We start from the raw sequence: 23,012 nt of genomic DNA, 5'->3' as shown, positions 1-23,012 counted from the left end.
TTCAAAGTTATAACAGCACTGAAAAAAGTGACTTATGACCCTTTTTCACACTCATGACCATTGCATCTCCATTGTCATGTGATCAAAATTCAGTTGCTTGGCAACTGACTCATATTTATGACGGTTGCAGTATTCCAGGGTCATGTGATCATCTTTTGTGACTTTCCGATGAGCAAAGTCAATGGGGAATCCAGATTTACTTAACAACCACATTACTAACTTAACCATTGCAGTGATTTACTGAAGAACCGTGGCAAGAAAGGTATAAATGGAGCAAAACTCATTTAACAACTTAGCAACAGAAATGTTGGGCTCAATTGTGGTCATAAGCTGAGGACTACCTGCATGCAAAGATCTAGATCCCTGGAGAAGTTTCCACTGCTGGGAAAGACACAGCAAAAGAATGACCAGCAACCAGCAACAAGGTGGATGGATTCAGTTGCAGTGGAAATGAATGTAACATTGGAAGATGGGAAAAATGCCAACAGGGACAGATTGTCATGGAGAAAAATCTATGTATGTGGTTGCTAGGAGTTGAACTTGGTGGCACATAATCAAATATTTCTGGAGGAATCAATTTTTGCTTAGAGCTTACCTAGTTTATTTATTTATCTGTTTGTTTATATTTCATATTTTTCAACCGCCCATCTCCCTTGGAGATTACACACTTTGTAATTACACCCTTGGAATCAGTACACAAATCAAAACATAAGAATCTGTTCTAATTCGTTATTTTTGCCAAACACCTATCAATTCATAATCAGTGAAAAAGAACAAATGCTTTATATTAGATCAAACTGGTTGTAAAAATTCATACATTAAATAAGCCATGTGCTCAAGGTAGGTGGAGCAGAGCTAATGCATGTTCAAATGCTTGTAAGCTTGTGTATTTTTTTAAAAAAACTTAAACAAGTAGAAAAAGAATGTGTCAGGAATGGAAAAAGAGTTTTAAAAATGGCAGATTTTGGTCTGTTTGGAGAGATCAAATCGTGGTTAGAAAAGACTGATTTGTCTCTGAAATTTGCACTAATTAAGTTGGACAACATACAACATACGTACCATTATGACCTAGACTTGCTGAATGAGAAAAAAAAAATTGAAGAAATGTCTAAGGATGCTGTTAATCCTTAAAGACTTTTCTTCCTAATCATCTATTAAGCCCTCTGTTGGTGGATGTTATTGGAGATGCTTTATGAAACCTTTAAGTTTACAAATATCCTGATTTTTTTCATTTGATGCAAAAATATGCCAAGATAACCATAACTGAGTGTAAAAATCCAGAAATTACTAGATATCAGCAAAGATACACAGAAAATCCTATTTTCTACCACCTGGTGGTCCTTCAGGTTTCAACAGTCCTAATATTTTATACTATACTATTATTAAGCTCTGGCAAATGTTTCTCTTGTAGCTTTATTTGGATTATAGCTCCAATTATTGTACTGTTTCAGATTTAGAATAGTAGTGGAGAAAGAATTTTTGTCTGTTTTTTTTTTTTTCATTTCTAACCTTTGCTCTATGGATTATTTTTTATTATTTAAATGAGAACTCATTGTAGCTTAGGGCCATGTATTGCTACTATGGAATTGGATATGTTTGTAATTAGAATGTAGTTCAGTCAGGCAGATGATATTGTGAATGCAAAAATAAAAGAAAGAAAGAAAAAGAAAGAAAGAAAGAAAGAAAGAAAGAAGGAAGGAAGGAAGGAAGGAAGGAAGGAAGGAAGGAAGGAAGGAAGGAAGGAAGAAAGAAAGAAAGAAAGAAAGAAAGAAAGAAATAATTGTGGATTCAACTGTTTCTTAACAAATCCCTTCATCTGAAAAATACTTTTTCTCCCTCTTCATCTTCATATCTAAGTGCTGTGATTTGTCATTCTGTTTAAAGAAAAGGGGGGAGGGGACATTCAAGTAAGATTGATTTTTAGCATAGTTGTGCGAGATAAGATCCCTTAATAATATGTTGTCAAAAAAGAAAACGAATAAAGGCAGAAACATTGTTATACATTTTCTCATCATTACGTTTCTGATCATCTTTTATATCTTCAAAGACCTGCTTTTTTTCTTTTACATTTCTTTTTTGGCACAGGTAAGAATTAGCTTCAGATTAAGCCTTCTGCATGGCATGGGATAAGTAATGCAAAATCCAATCAATAAATCTTCAATATAAAATAGCTAGTGAAGGAGACAAAAAAATTACAAAGTAAAGAATATTGCACATATAAAACATTGTTAATATTTTAATCTGTTGCACATATAATTTCAAACCATGTTTCACTGATTAGGTAACACAAATGAGAAAATCGTGGTCCTCCAGATACAATTGGCCTACTCTTTCCCAAGTACTGCCCATGTTGGCTGAGGCTAATTGTAAACAGAGTATAGTTCTGGAATGGCTCAGCTTCCTTGCTGACCTTCTTGCTCCAATATATCTGTTTTTCAGGGAGTGGCTCTCAATCTAATTAATCTGAAATGTACACACTTAAACCAAATACATTCTGGGCCTAGTGCTCTTCAACATCTATATCAACGATTTGGATGAGGGGATAGATGGGGAACTCATCAAATTTGCAGACGACACCAAGCTGGCAGGAATAGCCAACACTCCAGAAGATAGGCTTAAGATACAGGAGGACCTGGACAGACTTGAACACTAGGCACTATGTAACAAAATGAAATTCAATGGTGAAAAAAGCAAGATTCTACATTTAGGCAAGAAAAACCAAATGCACAGGTATAGTATAGGGGTAACTGTGAGAGGGACCTCGGAATAGCAGTAACTGTGAGAAGGACCTCGGAATCCTAGTGGACAATCACCTAAATATGAGCCAGCAGTGTGCTGCAGCTGCCAAAAAGGCCAACACAGTGCTAGGCTGCATTAACAGAGGGATAGAATCAAGATCACATGAAGTGTTAATACCACTTTATAATGCCGTGGTAAGGCCACACTTGGAATACTGCATCCAGTTTTGGTCACCTCGATGCAAAAAAGATGATGAGACTCTAGAAAGAGTACAGAGAAGAGCAAGAAAGATGATTAGGGGATTGGAGGCTAAAGCATATAAGGAACAGCTGCTGGAATTGGGTATGTCTAGTTTAATGAAGAGAAGGACGAGGTGGGACATGATAGCAGTGTTCCAATATCTCAGGGGCTGCCACAAAGAAGAGGGAGTCAAGCTATTCTCCAAAGCGCCTGAAGGCAGGACAAGAAGCAACGGGTGGAAACTAAGCAAGGAGAGAAGCAACCTAGAACTAAGGAGAAACTTCCTGACAGTTAGAACAATTAACCAGTGGAACAACCTGCCTCCAGAAGCAGTGAATGCTCCAACACTGGAAGTTTTCAAGAAGAGCCTGGACAGCCATTTGTCTGAAATGGTATAGGGTTTCCTGCCTAAGCAGGGGGTTGGACTAGATGACCTTCAAGGTCCCTTCCAACTTTACTATTATTATTATTATTATTATTATTATTATTATTATTATTATTATTATTATTAGTTCTTTATTGTGTGCAACAATGGTAATGATGATCAAATTTTGTTTGTAACAGATCTGGAAAAACCACCTCACTCAAAGATGCTATTCTACAGAGGAATGGACAGACCTCAAGTTTCCCCCAAAAAAATTCTTTTATTAGAAGACCAAGATCTGATATATAAGTGTGGTGCACCAGTTTATCTTCAGAGTTCAAGAATTCTAGATCTAGAATGTTGTTTACCATAGCAGAGTTCACAACCCTTCCATATCAAATCTACCCTATTGCTTTGTTTTAGCCAAGAAAATAAAAAAAGAGTGTGTGCATTTTTTTTCACACTTGGATCATGGTAAAATATCCTTCCTGATCAACTGCATCACATTCAGTTGCACACCAGAAGATCCTGATTTACCTGAGCAGATATTTGTCAAAGGCAAGGAAAGAGGTGCTTGAGACTTCATATTTTAATGCTGTCCAAGAAATTTGCTACCTCTGACTTCAAATAGTTAGGCAAATAGATAGATAATGGAAATCCGGCATTGTCTTTATTTATGAGAAGTTGTTTTAATTTTATGTAATCCTCTCCCAAGATATTCATACAATGTAAAAATGTTGGTGACTACAGCCCAATATTTTGTTTTGAAAACAAAACAAAACCAAAGTTGACACAATAGGTAGAATAAGGTTACAGGGGCTAACAGAAAGAAATACTGCCACATTGTTATTAGACAAATAACAATGACTGCCCAAGCTCACAGTTACATGAATTTTGAAAACAAAAAACGTATCATTTTATGAAAGCATTCATTCCATCTTCTCAAAAGCCAAATTGCCCATTTTTTTTAAAAAAAAATATTTAGTCACAAATCCAATCAAATATGAAAACTTTGCTTAATGGTTGATCTATATCAGAAGATAGCAAGAGATTATTTCTTGACAGGAAGTTCTCAGTACTTAGCTAATGACTAGAAAGCTAAGCACTGATTAGTTCATTTTCATCTGTGAGCTCCAGACTCATAAATATATGAACTTCTCCATACCCATAGCATCTTGAGCATGCCTGTGCTTTAAATAGACTAAGAAGGCTTGACAAAAAAAGTTGATCATTCAGGAAGCCCTTTTGAAGATTTGAGGGATGGGCAAAGAAGCAATTAAACAGTAATAAAAGAAGAATATTCTCCAAATAGGAATCTGTCCATCACCAGTTCTTCGTGTATGTGGTATGTATATTGTGTGAGGTCTGAACCCTTTTTCTAATGCAATATACTATCCTGATCTAATTCTCCAAAGGTGTATAGCAATGGCTCTTCAGTTTTTTTCATTAAAGGCAGAACCACATCACTACTTCCTCAAAGATTAGTCAATTTCTGATTCCTGACTTCTCCCCTGAGTATTCTAAATAAATTCCCATTCCTTCTCAATTTATTTGCTCTCCTTTTCATTCTCTCTTGTTTATGCAGAGAGCCTAACATTTTGCACTGCACTAGTACAAAGCAATATTTTTCAATAATGGAAGAACTATGAAAAACATCTTCTGTTTGGGATCCCTTCCTATTTTGATGCTCTTTTCCAAAGATGTTAGTGACAGACACTCTGCAAATATGGCTGGATCTGATGGAAAATACTTGTTTTCTCTCCCTCCTTCCCTCCCTCCCTCCCTTCCTTCCCAGCTTCTGTGATCAAGTTCTTCCTGGAATGTTCTAGATCTTGCTTCAGATATTCAAATGTATTTTTTCTAGAACATTCAAAATGGCTATCTCTAGCCTAAGGCAGTTGTAATATTATTGAAACATGTGAGAAATTCATAGTCTCAGTTGCCTGTATCAATATCATCATCTCTGAACTATAAAACAGCAAAAACAAAACAGTGAAAAAAATAGACAATAAACATAAAGGTTAGTTTGACCTACATTTTTTTCTTTTTGACATACAACATAGGAACAATTTCAGAAGAACAACCAGGGACAGTACAGCTTTTCTTCTTCTACCTTATTGCAGTGCATGAGAAAGAAATAGTAAGATTTATGTCTTTGGCATAACTATCTATGTAGTATTTAGTTGTTTATACATTGCTTAACTTAGTGCCACTATCCAGTCAATTACTGTATATCGAAAAAGTTTGACAAGTGGTGGTAGATAGAACTTTTTTATTCTGAATGAATAAGTAGAGGGGAAATGACAAGGCAATATATGAAAGATTACTATGAAAAGAAATAAGAGATAAGACATTAAGTAGGCAAGAATATGTTCACAGAAGCTTTAAAACCAGGTACAATATGAAAGATTATGGATGAATGGGGAAAAAAAAACAGAGTGGCCCTTTTGTTTGACAGACATATTTTGTCAAAAATCACACAACACTCAGAATAAGAGAATAACAGAATAAAGGGACTTCTAGTCCAACCCCTGCTAAACAGGAGACACTATGTTATTCCAGACAAGTGGCTGCCCAGTCTCTTCTGAAAGTCTCCAGTGATGGAGTACCCACAACTTCTTCTTCTTTTTTTTTTGAAAAAAAAAATTATTTTTCATTTTTCAATACATTTGATACATTCAATGCATTATAAAAAAATACCCTTGAGATAAATTCATACATAAAACCTTAGGTGTTGCTCGTCCATCTCCCCCCCCCAACCGTATCCACCCTCTCTACCTTCCTTACTTACTTCCTTCCTCCCTCTCTCCTCTCTTCACCTCTCTCCCCTCATCCCTTCCTCCCATCCTACTTCCTTCCATCCCTTCCTCCTCCCCTCTCATCCCTCTTTGGGGAAATATCTGAACGGCATCTCTCTCTAAATTACTCTACCTATTTTATACATTAATATTTCTATTTATCTAACCTACTTAATCCCACCCATCCCCACCCCCTTACCCCCCCACACTTCCCGGAGCAGAGTACCCACAACTTCTGAAGACAAAACATCTCACTGGTTAATTGTTCTAACTGTCAGGAAATTTCTCCTTTGTTCTAGGTTGCACCTCTCCTTGATTAGGTTCCATCTATTGTTACTTGTTTTGCCTTCTGGTGCATTGGAGAATAGGTTGACCCCCTCCTCTCAAATATTGGATCACTGCTATTATGTCACTCCTAGTCCTTCTTTTCACTAGACTAGACATACCCAATTCCTGCAACCATTCTTCATCTTCGTTAGCCTCCAGCCCTCTAATCATTTGAATTGGGGCCACTGATAACTTCAGTTGCACACTGTGAGAGAAGCTATGCACTTGAGCAGCAATTGACTGGCAAGAAAAATGAATTTCAGAGGGATTTTTTGGCTTCTAACAAATTGTTCACAGTAAAAACTGCCAGGAAGTTCAAGGGATGTCTCTTGCTTTCCGATTACTTAGTTGGCCTAAGGAATGGCTGGCTTGAGAAATGAAGCAGATCACTTGAGGAAGGAAAACTTTATACCAGACAGTTTCATGGCACTGAGCTATCAATTTACAGATAAATCGATTCCCAAAGGAAGCAATACATGGGAAAGCAAAAGTTAAACACTCAACAGGGGACAATCTAGACAGTTCCAGTTTAGCTCCTAATTGTAATAGAAAAACACAGCAGAAAATCCTAAGTGGTTAAACTCAAGATAAAATTGAGAAAAAACATGACTGTTCATCATGAAACAGAAACAAAAACTAGAGAAATACAAAAAACATTTGAAAGGAAAACAAAGCAATGTTCGTGTTATTATCTCTAAGCAGAAAATGATGGAAACTTTGCTATAAAACATCATCACCATGGGTTGGTATATCTCCAACATGTTTCTGAGGACAGCAAGGAACCTGCTCAATTACATCTTAACATTTGAAATCATGCTTGTGGCCATTCACAAATAAATGAGAAGTTGGGAGACAGTCACCGCATGCCTCCCAAAAAATAAAAATAAGAGTCTCATGCTGCTAACAAATTTGGAACAATATTGGAATCTCATGGAGAATATCCGGTTTCCATCAGCACCCATAAGAAAGAGTGATATACCATTCTAAATGAAATTCACCTTTGAAAAGCTGTAGCTGTATTTCTAATTTATGCCAAGCAAAAAACAAACAAACCACAGAAAACCCCACCACACCTCTTTTAATGGCTCTCTAAAGAGTAATTCTGTTATTTAGAAATATTTATTTTCCTTATAAAATTACCAATGTTGAATTTGTTTATTAGAATGTTCACACAGTAGGACTTTTAGGGACTACATAAATCATTAAGTGACAAAAGGAGCAATGGAAAACATTGAAGGTGCCGAGAGAGCATCAATATGTTATATGAGGTATTGTAAAAGTCCAACCTTTTCTAAGATTTTAATAGTGTGAAAGAGCATGCCCATTTTCTTTTAATAACAGCAGGTTAGGCAACCGTTTTTCTCCTCCTTTCTTCAGAAAGCACCCTGTTGCTATGTTTTTCTAGTCATTTTTCCCTTTTGCTAGTGGTCAACAAAACTTGACTTGATTTTCACAATACATGTGTCACATCTCAATTTAACCTACAATGCAAAACAACGAAGAATGCTCAAAACAACAATGTCAAACACTGTGTATTTATTTACATTCAATGGGGAAATTCAATAAAGGTATAGAAATAACATTTGGTGCTTTTTTTCCCCCTTTAAATTACATCAAAAGTAATTTCACATATTTCAGTTTGTACCAGTTTTCTCCCTGTTTATCTGTCACAGCTTCTTACCACTCTAGAAGTCTTTTCATCCATTAAACAGCTACAATTCTGAGAATTTTGAAGAAACGACAAAGATTTCTATTAAGGCACATTTGGCATGTCATATAGAGAAGCCCATGAAGTTCCTACCAAGACCCTAATTCCATGTTTAAGTATTTCCCCTGTTGAAGTATGTACAAATTGTCCTCGATTTACAACAGTTCATTTTAACTTATAACAGCGCTGAAAAAAGTGACATGATTGTTTTTCACACTTATGAGCATTGCAGCATCCCCATGTGATCAAAATTTGGACACTTGACAACTGAATCATATTTATGATGGTTACAGTGTCCCAAAGTCATGTGATCACTTTTTGTGACTTTCTGAGAAGCAAAGTCATCAAGGAAGCCAGATTCACTTAACAAACATGTGACTAACTTAACAACTGCAGCGATTCACTTAATGACTGTGTCAAGAAAGGTCCTAAAATCGGTCAAAACTCACTTAACAACTGCCTTGCTTAGCAACAGAAATTTTGGGCTCAAAATTTGGGGTCATAAGTTGAGGTCTACCTGTATGTAAACTGGATTGCTAGGTTTCCTTTACGCAGGGCTTTTTTTTTTTTTTTTTTGTCATAGAATGCCCAGAACGGAGTTCTAGCACCTTTTTTGGATGGAACCTTGTAGGCAAGATGGGTTGTATGACATGTGTGAGTTCCAGCATCTTTTTTTTTTTTTTACAAAAAAAGCACTGCCTTTAAGAGTTCAAGATGGCTTAAAAAGAAATATCCCTTCTTTTGATCCTCGCAAAAACAATCCTGTGAGGTAGATTAGACTAAGAGACAACCAGAAATTAAGCAGTGAATTTCCATGATTCAGAGTAGACTGAACCTGGGTTAGTCCTAATTCTGGTCAATCACCTTAACTATCATATCATATTAGCTCTCAGTCTGCTGGTTAGCTCTCTAGGAGCAGATCTCTATGGTAGTCTCCCTTAGATCTGAAATATTCTCATCAGTAAAGCACACCTAGATTCTACTGTCTTTTTGATAAGAAGATTTTTTTCCTACTCTCCATGACTTTTAATGTTAGTTGATGTTCCAACAGAACCTTTCAGTTGATTTATTTCAGCTGCTACAATTTCTCTTCTAGTTCAGGGGCTAGTTTGTTTTGTTTTGTTTTTTGCATAAATGCTAGTTTTATTATGCAAGTAACCGACTTTTAGGTGTATGTATGTATGTATGTATGTATGTATGTATGTATGTATGTACATACGTATTTATTTATTTATTTATTTATTTATTTATTTATTTATTTATTTATTTAATATGGCCAGCCAACTTGCACACAGGTGGCTCCAGGAAGCTTATAACATTAAAAATCCATACCGTGAAAACCATAAAACCCAACCTCTCTGTGTTGGGTTTAGAATTTGTCTTCTATATTTGGTTTTATTTACATTTATTAGCTATTACCACCGTCTCTTTGAAATCCCCATTTGTGGAAAACAAGTTGCCCACTTGCTTCTCTGTTTCTTTTAAGCCTCACTTCTTTAAGGCTCTGTAGACAGACCATCAAAAGATTGCTATGAAGCTGAAAATGATGAACCTCAGAACTGAGAAACAAACTGCCCACATCTGACATTTTCACCATTTGGGTTTTATTGAAGCGGGTTTATAAAGAATGCTATAAGAAAGAGAAGAATCGGTCAGACAACAACAAATCAAAAACAAGGAAAAGAAAGTCATTGTGCCAATATTTAAACAACACTTTTTTCTCTGTGACTTGGTGGACTCCCTGGAGAAGAAACTCTCCTGCATTTTTTAGCTGTTTTCATTCATTTGGGCTGAATTTTTTTTTTTTTTTTTTTTTTGTGAATTGTGGAGATTTTTTATTTTCATTCAGAGTTTGATGATCTGGGGAAAAAAATCTCTCTTGATACTGAATTGAAGTGTTGGAAGCAAGATAGAGATTCTATATCAATAGAGGTGAATATTTGTAATTCAGGGTTGAAATGAGGGATCCTTGGAAAATTGTACAGAGAAAAAAATATTTACTCTACATACAATATTTATTCCATCAGTCTGCATCTGCCCTCGCTTTTCTTGCTTCTCTCACTTGAATTCAATCCCAGCAGAAGCCATCAAAGCAGAGCTCTTCTCAAGCTTATTTTCTTTTATATCTGGTCTATGGTTATTACTAACTTATTACTGAAATTATCTACCCATTTTTTTCCCCATAGATTTGATGAAAAATTTTAAAAGGCCATTTTTGCTTGCTTTATGAAACACATTGTTCAGATTCATTATTCACGCAAACTGAAATGAATAGATCTATTTGATCATAAAAATAAAATAAGTGTATCCTCTTACTTTTAGTAATTTGTCTGAAATGTCTCCAAAATCCAAATTAGTTTTGTTTTCAAGCAAAATAATTTGATTCACCTAAATTGAAGCTGTTGTTCCTAAAATAGGCATGTTTTCTAACTTCTTGGGGGAAAAATATGCAAAAATGTGATAGGAAAAAAGTTTATGCTTGGTGACTTTTCAGATAAAAATGCATCTAAATTAGAAATTTGTATATAACACTAGCAATAGCACTTATACTTATATACTGCTTCACAGTGCTAATAGTCTTCTCTAAGCAGTTTACAGAGTCAGCATATTGCCCCTAACAATCTGGATCCTCATTTTACTGACCTTGGAAGGATGGAAGGCTGAGTTAATCTTAAACCTGTTGAACTCCTGGCAGTGGGCAGAGTTAGCCTGCAATACTGTATTGTAACCACTGTACCATCAGGGGTCCTGCAAATGTAAATGTTAGGAAACTCTGTATGTAAACATGCATATAATGATACATAAACATTTAATATAAGATAAATGTCTTAAGGAAAATTACATATCTCAAAATATGTGGGCAGGTTTAAATAGATTGTGCTGCATAATTTGGAATTTTGATCTGTAATTGTGACAAAGGAGTGGATATAGATAGAACTATGTCCACTTATAAGGAGGAATTCACTCATTCATTTTCCTTAAGGGAGATATGAAAGAATGGAGAATGGAAATGCAAGAAATTCTGTTTCAAAATGAACAGCATCTTGTATAACCATCTGCTATGTCTACAAAAGTGGGAATAGCACAGCTTATTGCAAATGAAATTATATAGGCAGTATTAACATATATTCAGCATCTGTCAGCAGCTGCTATCTTCTAAAATCTTGTAAGTCCCACATGGATCTTACTTACCTTAAAAAAAAAACCCATTCATCTATCCATTTATTTCAGTAAACAGGCCCAAGATGATATTGCTATTGGATTCCTCAGTAACACTATTGTCCCCTTTGTATATCTTTTGTCTTCGTCTTATGTTTTGATAATTCTTGTCTGCAATATCAGAATAACTCTTCCTTAGTGCAATTATAAATTCCCACTTTTTCTTTACATTTCAGTATCCCCACTCCTTGCCATACATGCTACTTTTAATGAGAAGATTTCTGTGAACCTCATTTTCACCCTTTATCTTTCCAAAGCTGTTTAAAAGTGATATTTGATTGTCTTCACTTCTGCCAGCCCCCCAAAAAAAGCTGAGAAAGAAGGAAATACCATTGTTCTGTTTAAATTGCAACATATCTTGCGGTAATTAAACTTCTCTTACTGTCCATCTACCCTGTGCACAGGAAAGGGTTGATGGGCATAGACCAGGGGTTCTCAACCTTAGCAACTTTAAGACTTGTGGACTTCAACAACTTTGCTGGCTGAGGAATTCTGGGAGTTGAAGTCCACAAGTCTTAAAGTTGCCAAGGTTGAGAACCCCTGGCATAGACACAAAGAAGTTAAGGACAGCGTACAGAATAGGGCCCTCCATCCCCTTTAGCCAGCAGTGGTCACAGAATGTGCCTGCAATTTCTTCCAAATAATGAATGATTTATGTCTGTGCATAAAATGCTTTCTCTCCAAAGTCTATTCGGGATGGATCTGTACATATATGTATGTATGTGAGAGGATGAATGTGTGAAAGGGTAAATTTGGGTAGAAATAGCAAAAGCACTTAGACTTATATACCACTTCACAGTGCTTTACAGCCAGTGGTGGGATTCAAATATGTGAACAACCGGTTCTCTGTGTGGATGCTCCTTCCGGAAATCCATTCTGGGCCTGGGCAACAAAAAATTAGCTACCGGTTCTGCCAAACTGGTACAAACCGGCTGAATACCACTACTGTTTACAGTCTTTTCTAAGCGGTTTACAGAGTTAGCATATTGCCCCCAACAATCTGGGTCCTCATTTTACCCATCTCAGAAGGATGGAAAGCTGAGTGAACCTTGAGCCTGGTGAGACTCGAACTGCCAAACTGCTGGCAGCTGGCATTCAGCAGAAATAGCCTGCAATGCTGCATTCTAACTACTGTGCCACCAGGGTAACTGCATTTGTATGGTCTCTATGCCTATGAACATATGAATAACAGAGTTAGAAGGGACCTTGGAGGTCTTCTAGTCCAACCCTCTGATCAGGCAGGAAACCCTATATCTTTTCGGATAAATGGTTATCCAATCTCTTCATAAAAACCTCCCATGTTGGAGCACCCACAACTTCTGGAGGCAAGTTGTTCCACTGATTTATTGTTCTAACTGTCAAGAAATTTCTCCTTAGTTCCAGGTTGGTTTTCTCCTTGATTAGTTTCCATGGTTTTTTTTGGGGGGGGAGGTGTCTTATCAAGGCAACCACATCTATGCTGTATGTTTGCGTTTGTGTGTTTCTGCTCTCCCTCGTGTTTGCCTCTGTTTTTATGTATGTGTGCATAAGGCTGGCTGTACATGATCTGCTCTGAGTCACATGACCAAGAAGGAGGATGCTCAGAATGGAGCAGTCTGGAACATTCTAACCCATTAGCCAGCCTCTCTCCCATAAAAATATATTGTGGATTTTTCTCCCTTGAATGTTTTTCTCTACAATCCCTAGCTAGATCTGCCCTATTTTTGACCACTTTCTCTTGCTGGCTTCTTCTTCTACACCATAATATGATCCTGTCCGACTCATTTTTCAGAATTAACCTGCTGATGGGCATGCAGATAGACAGACATATAAAAAACCTTTTACAAAATTTAGTTACATGCTTCTTCTTTTAATGGACAGCCAGTCAGATAGCGGAGCTGAAGCTGTTATTTTCAAGATGCTCTGACATGCGCTCTGTCTCTGCTCCTAATGTAGGTAAGGCAGCTGAAAAAAATGGATTAATTGAATAATTCCACTGCAATAACTAAAATATAGCATGTCTAATTTCACATAAATGTCAGAAACGATAAGACTTGAAATTTGAAAATATATGCTATCTGCACAATGTTATTTGCATTAACATTATAAGTATTAATAAAGCTATAGGTTTGAAGCTGAAAAAAAAAGCTGAAATAAGAGACAATATTCACAGTCCTCATAAAAGGGACTGATATAGATTATTTTAATTGAAAAGTATTCTTCATTATGTCAATGAACTTCCTTCAGTATCTTCCTAAATTTGCATTCCAGAAAAACAAGCAGGCAAAAGGAGGTGTGGGGGGGGGGTATGTATGAATGTCTGTATTTTTTAAGTTTGGAATAGAATATTTTCCCCATTGCTTTCAGTGCGACATCTCCATATTTTAGATATTTTAGAGGTGGTTATGCTAGCCTTTCCTCATCCTCGCCACCTCTGCCTTAAATACTTCAAACTTTATTATAATAAAGTAGTACTAATGAAGTAGATCGCGGGTGTCAAACTCGCCTTGTCACATGACATGTTGCGACATATCACAACTTTTTTTTTCATTGCCAGAGGTGGGGTGGGCATGGCCTCTGCATGACGCAACCAGCCCACAAGCTGGCAGTTTGACACCCCTGAGATAGATGATTCTAGTGGCAGAACAGTCTAAAAAGCTGGGTGCTCTTTTTTCCTTTCTGCTTTCCTGTATGAAATGGCTTCTCTGCTGTATTCTTGCACAAAGGAAGGCTGAGTAAGACTGTAGATTTCTAAAAGTAAATCTCTCTGCCTCCTCACCTCTAATTGCTTCCCATAATTAACTATTTTCAAAAATGCATTGTCAGTCTCCTAACTCCAAGGCCAAACATCAGTGCAAAGAATGTTTGATGGATGAGCTGGCTCTGTCTTACATAAACTTTTGATAACTTACTAGGCAAGAGATATAAAGAGTTAGTGTGCATGCTTAATTAGAAATATGAATAACTGTAGTCAAACACTGTGTAAATCTTGAAACCCTTCCTTGGAAAGTGTTTCAACATAAATGCAGGAGTGGTATTGAGACATTAGTTGAATGAGCTTCCTAACAGTAGAGGAATATAAAAAATTCTGCTTGGTGAATGTAAAATTCTGCTTGGTGTATACATTCCTCTATTTAGCTGTCTTGCCTGTGGACATCCCCTGTTCCATATTACAGTTTGCAGTTAAAGCAAACCTTCAGCTTTGCTATGCTCAACCCAGGTAGTCCTTGACTTATGACAACAGTTGAGCTGGAATTTCCATTGCTAAGCAAGGCAGTTGTTAAGTGAGCTTTGCCGATGTTATGACCATTTTTGCCACAGTTGGTAAGTGAATCACTGCGGTTGTTAAGTGATCCACAGGGTGTCAACGCTGCTAACACCGGATGTTCTTGCTTTGACAACAGATGAAAATACAGCCATTTTCTCTATGCTTTTAGAATTAGTTGGTGCTGGGAGGAGGGATAGGGATGAGAGTTCAGTTAGTCATAATAATAATAACTTTGCCATGGGAATCCAAGGACAAACTGGGTCCAGAGCTGATCATGTTTTGGCGAGCTGGAGAGCTGGGGAGAAAGCCCCTGCTTCAAGCTAATTGGGGAATGTGCTTTATGACTGTTTATTCGGAGTGGGAATTGTACTTTGTTACTTTGTATCCAGGGGAGAGGAATTTAGTTTTGGGGTTCAACTATGTAGTGCCGATACTTTGTTTCCTGAATAAAAGATTCTTTAAGGAATCTGTCGGAACCATGACACAGGGTTGTTAAGAGAATCTGGCTTCCTGGGAGGCTGCAATCATCACAAGTACACACCCATTGTCAAGTGCCCAAATTTTATCCATGTGACTCTAGGGATGCCGTAATGGTCATAAGTGTGGAAAAGGGTCATAAATCACTTTTTTCAGCACTGCTATAACTTTGAATGGTCAGGCTGTAGTGAAGTTCAACAATTAGGAAGGTATGCTTAATGCCTGCAGCGAAGGCCCCATTCACTCTCTTTCTATAATAAGAAAAATACATATTATAGATTCTTTACTATAGACAAATTGAAGTAACTTCAGACTTTCTAATCTCCATATTATTTCCTAAATAAAGCTTATATGCATTTTTCCCACTAGCATCAGCTACAAGAATATTTTATAAATACTTACAAAGGTTATAATCCTATCTTTAGTGATTCTTCTCCAGGCAATCTTTCTGCAATATTAAATATATCTTCTGTTCAGCACTAATGAGCCTTGATAGAGTTATAAAAGTCTACACTGTTTTTAACAGTTTTGCCTTTATCTAATGTGATTACATGGGAGAAGCTCTTTAGAGAAACAAAAAAGAAATTCCATCTATTCCAATCTCTTACTTTTGGCTGCACTGTTAGTCACAGTCTCCTTCCTATGCTTCAGTGTCTACCTCTATCTGTGCATTCACTTCTTCCTGAAAATGGAATAGACTGCTTGGGAAAAGGATCTCTGGATCCAACTTTCTGTGCACATTACAGAAAATCTTATTATATTGAATTGCTAGAAGGGCTTTTATTTTGAGGATGAATTGACATAAACTGACTGGAAAAAGCTAATTAAAGTTGCAACCATGTTGCTGCACTTTGTATTCCTAGCTATTGCATGCACAGATTTTTCCAGTCAGATCTCTTTAGCTAATACAAGGGATTTATTAACCTTAGTGTAATTTGAAGACTGAACATCGTTCATGAGTGCACCTTTCGAGCTGATTCTCGTCAGAAGAAAATGAGGAGATTTGACTCAAGCCTTAATGGATATTATTGGCCCAATCACGGAAAATCACATTTTCTGACAAGGGGGAAGGGATGGCACAAGTTATTTCTTGGCATATAAAACAGATCTGCAATCTGTAGAAAATCTGAAACTATGTTTTGCAAACTCAAAAGAATGAGATTTCATTTCTGCACTGATACCTTTCGATATCCGGTCAGAGATATTCTACTTCCCCATCTTTCTCTTTCCTTCCACCTTGCTCAGGGAACTACATAATGTGTTTGAAGTAGGATAATTTGAGCCCGATCATTTATGTTTTAAGTGGTTGATTTACTTGATTTTATTTATTTATTTATTTACGAGACTTATATACCGCTTTAAGTGCAAGCACTCTCTAATCGGTGTACACCAGTAAGCAATGTATATATATATATATATATATATATATATATATATATATATATATATATATGTAGGTCTTTGGTTGCTCGGGTTTTCTCCCGCGTAAAATTGGAAGTGTCTTGGCGACGTTTCGACGAAGTCCCATTCGTCATCTTCAGGCTGGTGTTTTCAGCTTCGTGCCTCCTCCCAACTGTAAAGCTAGCAACTAAGCAGATCAAACTGTATTTGGAGGAGAACGAATAATAATACAGACTCCAATCAAAACCTTTTTTGTACCTTTTAACTCAATTACTTTTCCAGTCTTAAAATTGGAATCCAATCGTTTCTTCAATTTCTCATGTTCAAGAGATATACGGCATTGATTAGGCAGCCAAAATGGCCCTATCTCAACACAAGCAGGAAGCATTAATGGGTTAAGTGGAAGACAAAACATGCAGAATCTTTAAAGAGAAAAATGTATTAGGGGTTGACATTTTCCCCTCCACCCCAAAAACCCACTGAGGAATGCCCTGCCTTGGTGCCCACAGAATGCTTACCCAATGGATGGAAAATTAATAATGCCTGCTGGATTCCAGGTTTCCTTAGTAGAATGGAATGGAATGGATTCTGAGTAAATACAGGAATAGGATGGATATAAAATAAATGAGCTCTGAACTTTAAGCTGCTGCTAAAGGATGCCAGAGGAATACTGGCTTTTTGTGAAAAATAAACTGTTCTAAGAATATCTGGCAGGGATGCTAGAAGGGGGAGAAGGGGGAGGGAGGGAGGCAAGAGATGAAAAGTTATCAGTTCACTGAAGTGAGAGTCTATAGATTTCAAATATGCAGCTAGAACTCAGTCATTCATAAGAAACTCTAATGCTCCAAATCTGATATCTTTTATTTTAATTTTGGTTTATTATCTTATGCTTTAATACATGCTGGAGAGAGAGAAGACCAAACCTTGCAGGCCACCACACCACAAATTAGAATGCACTTGGGCTATATGCCCAAATCTATTTGCATTTAAGTGGGGAAATTACTCCTCTGTATTTGTAGCTTTATACATCTTGGGGGTTTTCTGTACATCGTTCAGGTGAACTTAGATAAATGGGGGGGGGGGTGAGTGGTGTATTTTCAGTCTATGCAAATCCACTTCTTGTTTTATTTATTCAATTTATTTGGTGCCCATCTCATAATGAAATGACTCTGGGCAGGTCATTCTTTTTTTTCTGTTTCAAGTTTTTTATTAATTTTACAATATTACATTTACATATTTGAAAAGTAGCACGGCGGCTGAGCACAGTAATTCCATTACATTTGAATATCATCAGTACAAATCTCAAATTATTACAACAAACTAATTCCCTCTCTTTCCCCCATGATATCTACTGTCATGTTCAAACCAATACAGTTCTTATTCTATTAATCAAACAAAAAATACCTTTCTAATATTCATCAATAATCTTCAGTCTATACTTAATTAATTAATTAATTAATTTGACATTCTACATTTTAGACAATAACCTAGTAAGTTTCTCTTAACTTTAATTTGCCATTGATATTCAAGTTTGACGTTTAATCTTTATCATTTCCAGGTTTTAAATGATCCCAATTTCTAAGTCTCTTATCTCACATTTGGAGCTAATAATTTTTTTTTTCTTTTCTTCCTTTCACTTCCTTCCTTTCCAGAAAGAGAAAAAAAAATTAAAAATAAACTACCAACATTTATACCACAAACCCATATACAAATTTAATTAGTACTTATACTTTTAAGTTTTACTTAACCTTTGTCTCAACTCATAACAGTATCTTAAATTCAAATCTTAATTATTTGTAGACATTCAGATTACATTTAATATTTAATTTTTCCAAATTTTTAATTAAACACAATTCCTTTATCCCAACTGCTCATACATTCTAATATTTAAAATACACACCTTATATATAACTTCTACCATCTATCTTACCCATCTAATGACAATATAATATTCTTATTTCAACATATTTCTAGATTTTACATGACCAAAATTTTCTTTATCTCAAATCTTTACAATGTCTTGTGTTCAGAATACATATTCTATCTATTTAGATATATTCTATTTTAGATCTCATATATAGATCAGAACCCCAAACTTTTTCAATCTTATTCTAGCTTTTTTCCTCTTGGGCAGGTCATTCTTTCCCCCATGCATTGAACAAGATCACTGATTGTTGACATTTGTTTCCCCCTTTGCGTCTCCCCCATTAATTTTTTTTTACTATAGTCCTTGACTTATGACTTACAATTGAACCCAAAATTTCTGTTGTTATGTGAGATGGTTGCTAAGTGAATTTTGCCCCACTTTACGAACTTTCTTGGCACAGGTGTTAAGTGAATTGCTGCAATTGTTCAACTCGGTTGTTAATTGAATCTGGCTTCCCCATTGAGTTTGCTTGTCAGAAGGTCGCAAAAGGGGATCACACATGATCCTGGGACACGGCAACCATCATAAATATGAACCACTTTCCAAGCGTCTGAGTTTTGATCACATGACCACGGGGATGCTGCAACGGTCATAAGTCACTTTTTTCAATACCACTGTAACTAAATGAACTGTTGTAAATTGAGGACCAGCTCTATTGAAACGGAGACTGGTAAGAGTCCTTCTGATGGCAGCAGTGGTTGTCTGCCATTTTGTGTGTTTGTGTGCATACATGTGTGTGTGTTCATGTGTTTGTGTGTATAGACATACATGGACAATGCTATGCATAGAACAAAGAAAAATTACTTAGTGAACACTGAAATGTCAGTAATCTGGTGTGATTTTTTTTCCCCTTCCAATTTGTCTTGGGATTGTCATATTGGAGCTGAAATGAAAGCCTTTATCTTTTATATACAATTGAAAAAATTAGGAATGTAACCAAAGCCCAGTTCTCCTAACTCCTAACTGATTACCATTCCTCCTCTCCAATATTTTAGCTTTAGCTTGCCTTTGGAAAACTCAAATTTCCATTCCCTGATTCATTTTTTTATTCTCCAAATTTCCAAATCTAGACCTACCAGATCTGGGTTGCGAAGCTCCAATTGACCAATTGATGACAGCAAAGAATTTTCTGATTCTCTTTGCTACCATCTCTTGTTCACCCAGATTTTTACAGAGCAAATCCAATCAGCCTGCACTAATCCCCCAAGCTCTTTTTCAGAAACAATTCAAAGGATTCTTGCCCCTCCTGTATGCATACTCCCATGCACAATTTTTGAACATGCAAATTTCACTCTCAATGAACCATCTTAAGGATGTGGACATACAGATCTAAAAATCTTCTAATTATTTCTGACCACCCTCTATAAATATATTTATTATGGCTGGAGACTAGAAAATTACTCACAACGACATTAATGCTCCAAACCAATTCTCTCCCCGAGAATTAAAGTTGGGATCACTGATACAATTTTTTATCTGCCTTTGATACTGCCTTATATTGATGCGAGCAAGAGCTGAAGCAAAGCAACCAAACGAAGTCCTGGGAATTATTAAGCTTAAGGTTCTGGAAAAGACAGCAGCAGCAGTGCGGTAGCAGTGATGGAGAGTTGATGAGTGCAACAAGGCAGAGACAATATTCTTCACTTTGCACCATTGGTAGAGAGGAGGAGATCTCAGGCTGACACTTCCTCTCCTCCCCCTCCCCCCCGCGTTACAAAACAGCGTCACTTTGATAATTTGGGCAGCTGAGACAAACAAACGAACCGTCTGAGGAACGGAAAGGTAGGGCTGTTGCTGACTGCCCCAGTTTCCAACCCAGGATCTGATCCGTATAGATGCCATTGTTTGGCTAGGGTGCATTTCACACGTGCAAGGGTAGGCGTTGCATGGCCCCGGTGTTTGCAGAGAAGGGGCGTTGATCTCACCTGGAGAAGCCTTCTTCCCTTGGGGGTCCCCCTTCATCCCTCCTCTCCCCTTGCCTCTTCCTCTCCAGAGGACCCCGAGGAAGACCGTGAACAACCGCGCCACGCACCCTTCCTCCGTTGATGCATCTGTCTCCAAAAGCTCACGCCGCCGCCGCGGCGCTCTTCTTCCATCCGCGCCACCCGCTCATCCCCAACCCTGCCTCAATCGCTCTGTTCTGCCTCGTTTCGGTTTTCCAGACGAGTTTTCCCTATAGCTTGCCGTCCGGGAAGATCTCAGAGCGTCCCCTTTCTTTCTTTCTTTGGTTTTCCAAGGCGGGGACGGTGGCATTTCTTTTCCCCACTTTGAGGTCCAGAGTCTCTCTCTCTCTCTCTCTCTCTCTCTCTCTCTCTCTCTCTCTCTCTTTTCCCCCTATGCGGGCTCATCGGAAAGAGCCAGAGCGCAGGAAGAGATGCTCCGAGCGGCCAACTTCCCCGGTAACTCCGGAGCCGATCGGCTGGGTTGCAAGCGCTGCTGAGAAAGGATCCTCCCCTCTCGCCGGCGCGGGAGGGGGAGGCGGGGAGGAGGCTGAGCAGGAGGCGGAGGAAGCGGGAAGGGCTCCTTGCGCCTATAAGGAGTTCTCCGGCTCCGCTCTTTCTGAATTCCAAAAGCAGCTGCTGGGAGGTGGATTTCCGAGCCGGCCGGCTGGCCCTTTGACGCTTAGGAGCTCTCGGCGGAGGCTTCGGCGAGCGAGGCGCCTTTCTCTCGCCGCCTAGCCTCTGCCTTTCCAAGAGGCTCTGGATGTCGGGTGGAATAAATGAGCCAAGGCAGGGAAAGGAAACGGGAGGTGCCGCGGTCTAAAATTGGAGATTAAGGAGGCAAGGACAGCCCGGGGCAATGGAGCCCGGGGCCCAACTCTTCGGCGCGGTGACTTGGCTGCTGCTGCTGCTGCTCAGCGGCTGGCGTCTCGCCTTCGCAGCTTCCGTCTGTAAGTATCCCAGACTTTCTCCCCTGCGCTTGCCGGCGAGATCTGTTATGGGTTGGGTGGCCAGGCTTTTGGCTGGAACCGAGGAAGGGGCGAGAGATCCGGCGGTTGGGGTCCCGGGTGAAGTTAGCTGAAGCCTTCGCTGCCAATCGGCTCTCGCTCTTTTTCACACTTTTCGTGCCGGAGAATGAAGGAAGGTGCCGACCGGGTTTCCACCCTTCAAAAACACGCACACGCACACACAAACCACGAAGTTGCGGAAATCTCAGCATCCTTTTGCGCTCCCACCCCCCCACCCCCCGGTGCCACAATCTCCGCCGCGTAGTCGGATCGGAAGGGAAGCGGTTTCTCCTGGGTCCTCGGATGAATTGCTGGCGATTTGTATTCCTGCCTTAAGACTTCGTTTTCCGTGTTGCTGATGGTAACGTGGAAATGCCTTCAGTCACCTCTTCCCTTGCAGAGGGAGGATGGCTCCTTTTGCTATCTTTAGGGTTTCTAATTCAACATCCTCCCCTTCCTTTTCCAAATGGATTAAAGCCTTTGTTATTTTGGTAATCGCGGAGTCACGGTGTCTCTTCTGCTCTCCTCCAGTTGCCCTGTGTAATTCTGGTTGTTCTCTTTTAGACAGGATCAGTATCTGCACTGCTGCTTCAGGTCTAACCTCATGGGTTTCCTCAAGCCAAGGTTAATCACAACACCCTTCCCTAACATGGTGGCTTCCATACATATTAGGTTATAACTCTTATCTTCCTTGGGCAGCATGGTCAGTGTTTTACTGGCTTGGAGCTAGTTGGAGGCTGCCAGTTTGAGGAGGACTAAACTACGGCTAAGTGTTGAAGGAGCACCACACTGAGACTTGAAGCACACATGATTATTAAAGAATGTAGGAATTGTTTGATGTAGTTTTTTTTTAAAGCAATGGTATAAATTTAAAACTACTAGTCATTCATGGGTTCCTTGCTGCTTCCATGTGTCATGCGTGGCTTGGATTATTCTGATTTTCACTTGAAAAAAAAAAAATCCCCCATCCTCACCTGAACTGTTCCTTGCATTATTGCTATTTGATGGGTTTCATTAGATATTACTAGTCAATTGTTGTGATAAAGCATCTGTGGGTATAGATTGCCAATATAAACGAGAGGAATATGGCTATACCTTTTCAGATATTTATTTCCATCCAGGAATGGAGTCACACTCATCTTGATCCTTGAACATAGCTAAGGGCAGTGAGTGCTTCTAAACTATGGTCTCCGGTATGCTGAGTCAGAAAGTTAAGTCCCATTGAGCTTATGGGTTCTCATTCCTCAGAATGGCTGGATTGGAGAATAACGTACTGTTGATATGTTTCTTTGGAAGATGACATGGACAAAATAACACCACAGGAGAAGCATTGCCATGTATCAATAAAAGTGCTTAGCAGAAGTGACTGAGAACATAATTGTTCACTGAAGTCATGCAAGATTTTAATCCAGTTCACAAATTTATGCAGATTAGAACATAAAGGCAAATGTTCAAGAATTGGACCAGTTCAAGAACAGGACACATTTTAAACAGTGTCTTGCTTGTATTTTAGTCACCGAATGCCATTAAGCACAGGGAAATATATATTTGGAACAAATAAAATAATTTCTTTATGTCTTGATGGAAAGGAGTGAGTTGTTTCTTGAGTCCTAATAGC

At 38.2% G+C, this 23,012-nt stretch overlaps 1 protein-coding gene across 4 annotated transcripts in view; it reads left to right on the top strand.

Moving 5' to 3' along the window:
- The first annotated feature begins 18,983 nt into the window (after window positions 1-18,983).
- CNTNAP5 (contactin associated protein family member 5) overlaps window positions 18,984-23,012 on the top strand; it is a 382,046-nt gene continuing 378,017 nt past the window's right edge. For all 4 annotated transcript variants that reach the window (XR_005554022.1, XM_039321794.1, XM_039321793.1 and 1 more), the window contains exon 1: window positions 18,984-21,337. Coding sequence is in view for 2 of the 4 variants with exons in the window: in XM_039321793.1 (XP_039177727.1) it covers window positions 21,247-21,337 (91 nt within the window). In the remaining 2 variants the exon portion in view is untranslated. The remainder of the gene's footprint in view (window positions 21,338-23,012) is intronic.

The sequence above is a fragment of the Crotalus tigris genome, unplaced genomic scaffold, assembly GCF_016545835.1.
Source record: "Crotalus tigris isolate CLP2741 ecotype Arizona unplaced genomic scaffold, ASM1654583v1 scf7180000023829.5930981, whole genome shotgun sequence".
NCBI lineage: Eukaryota > Metazoa > Chordata > Lepidosauria > Squamata > Viperidae > Crotalus > Crotalus tigris.
Note: the sequence above shows the minus strand (reverse complement) of the source record. Positions and strands in the feature narration are given on the sequence as shown.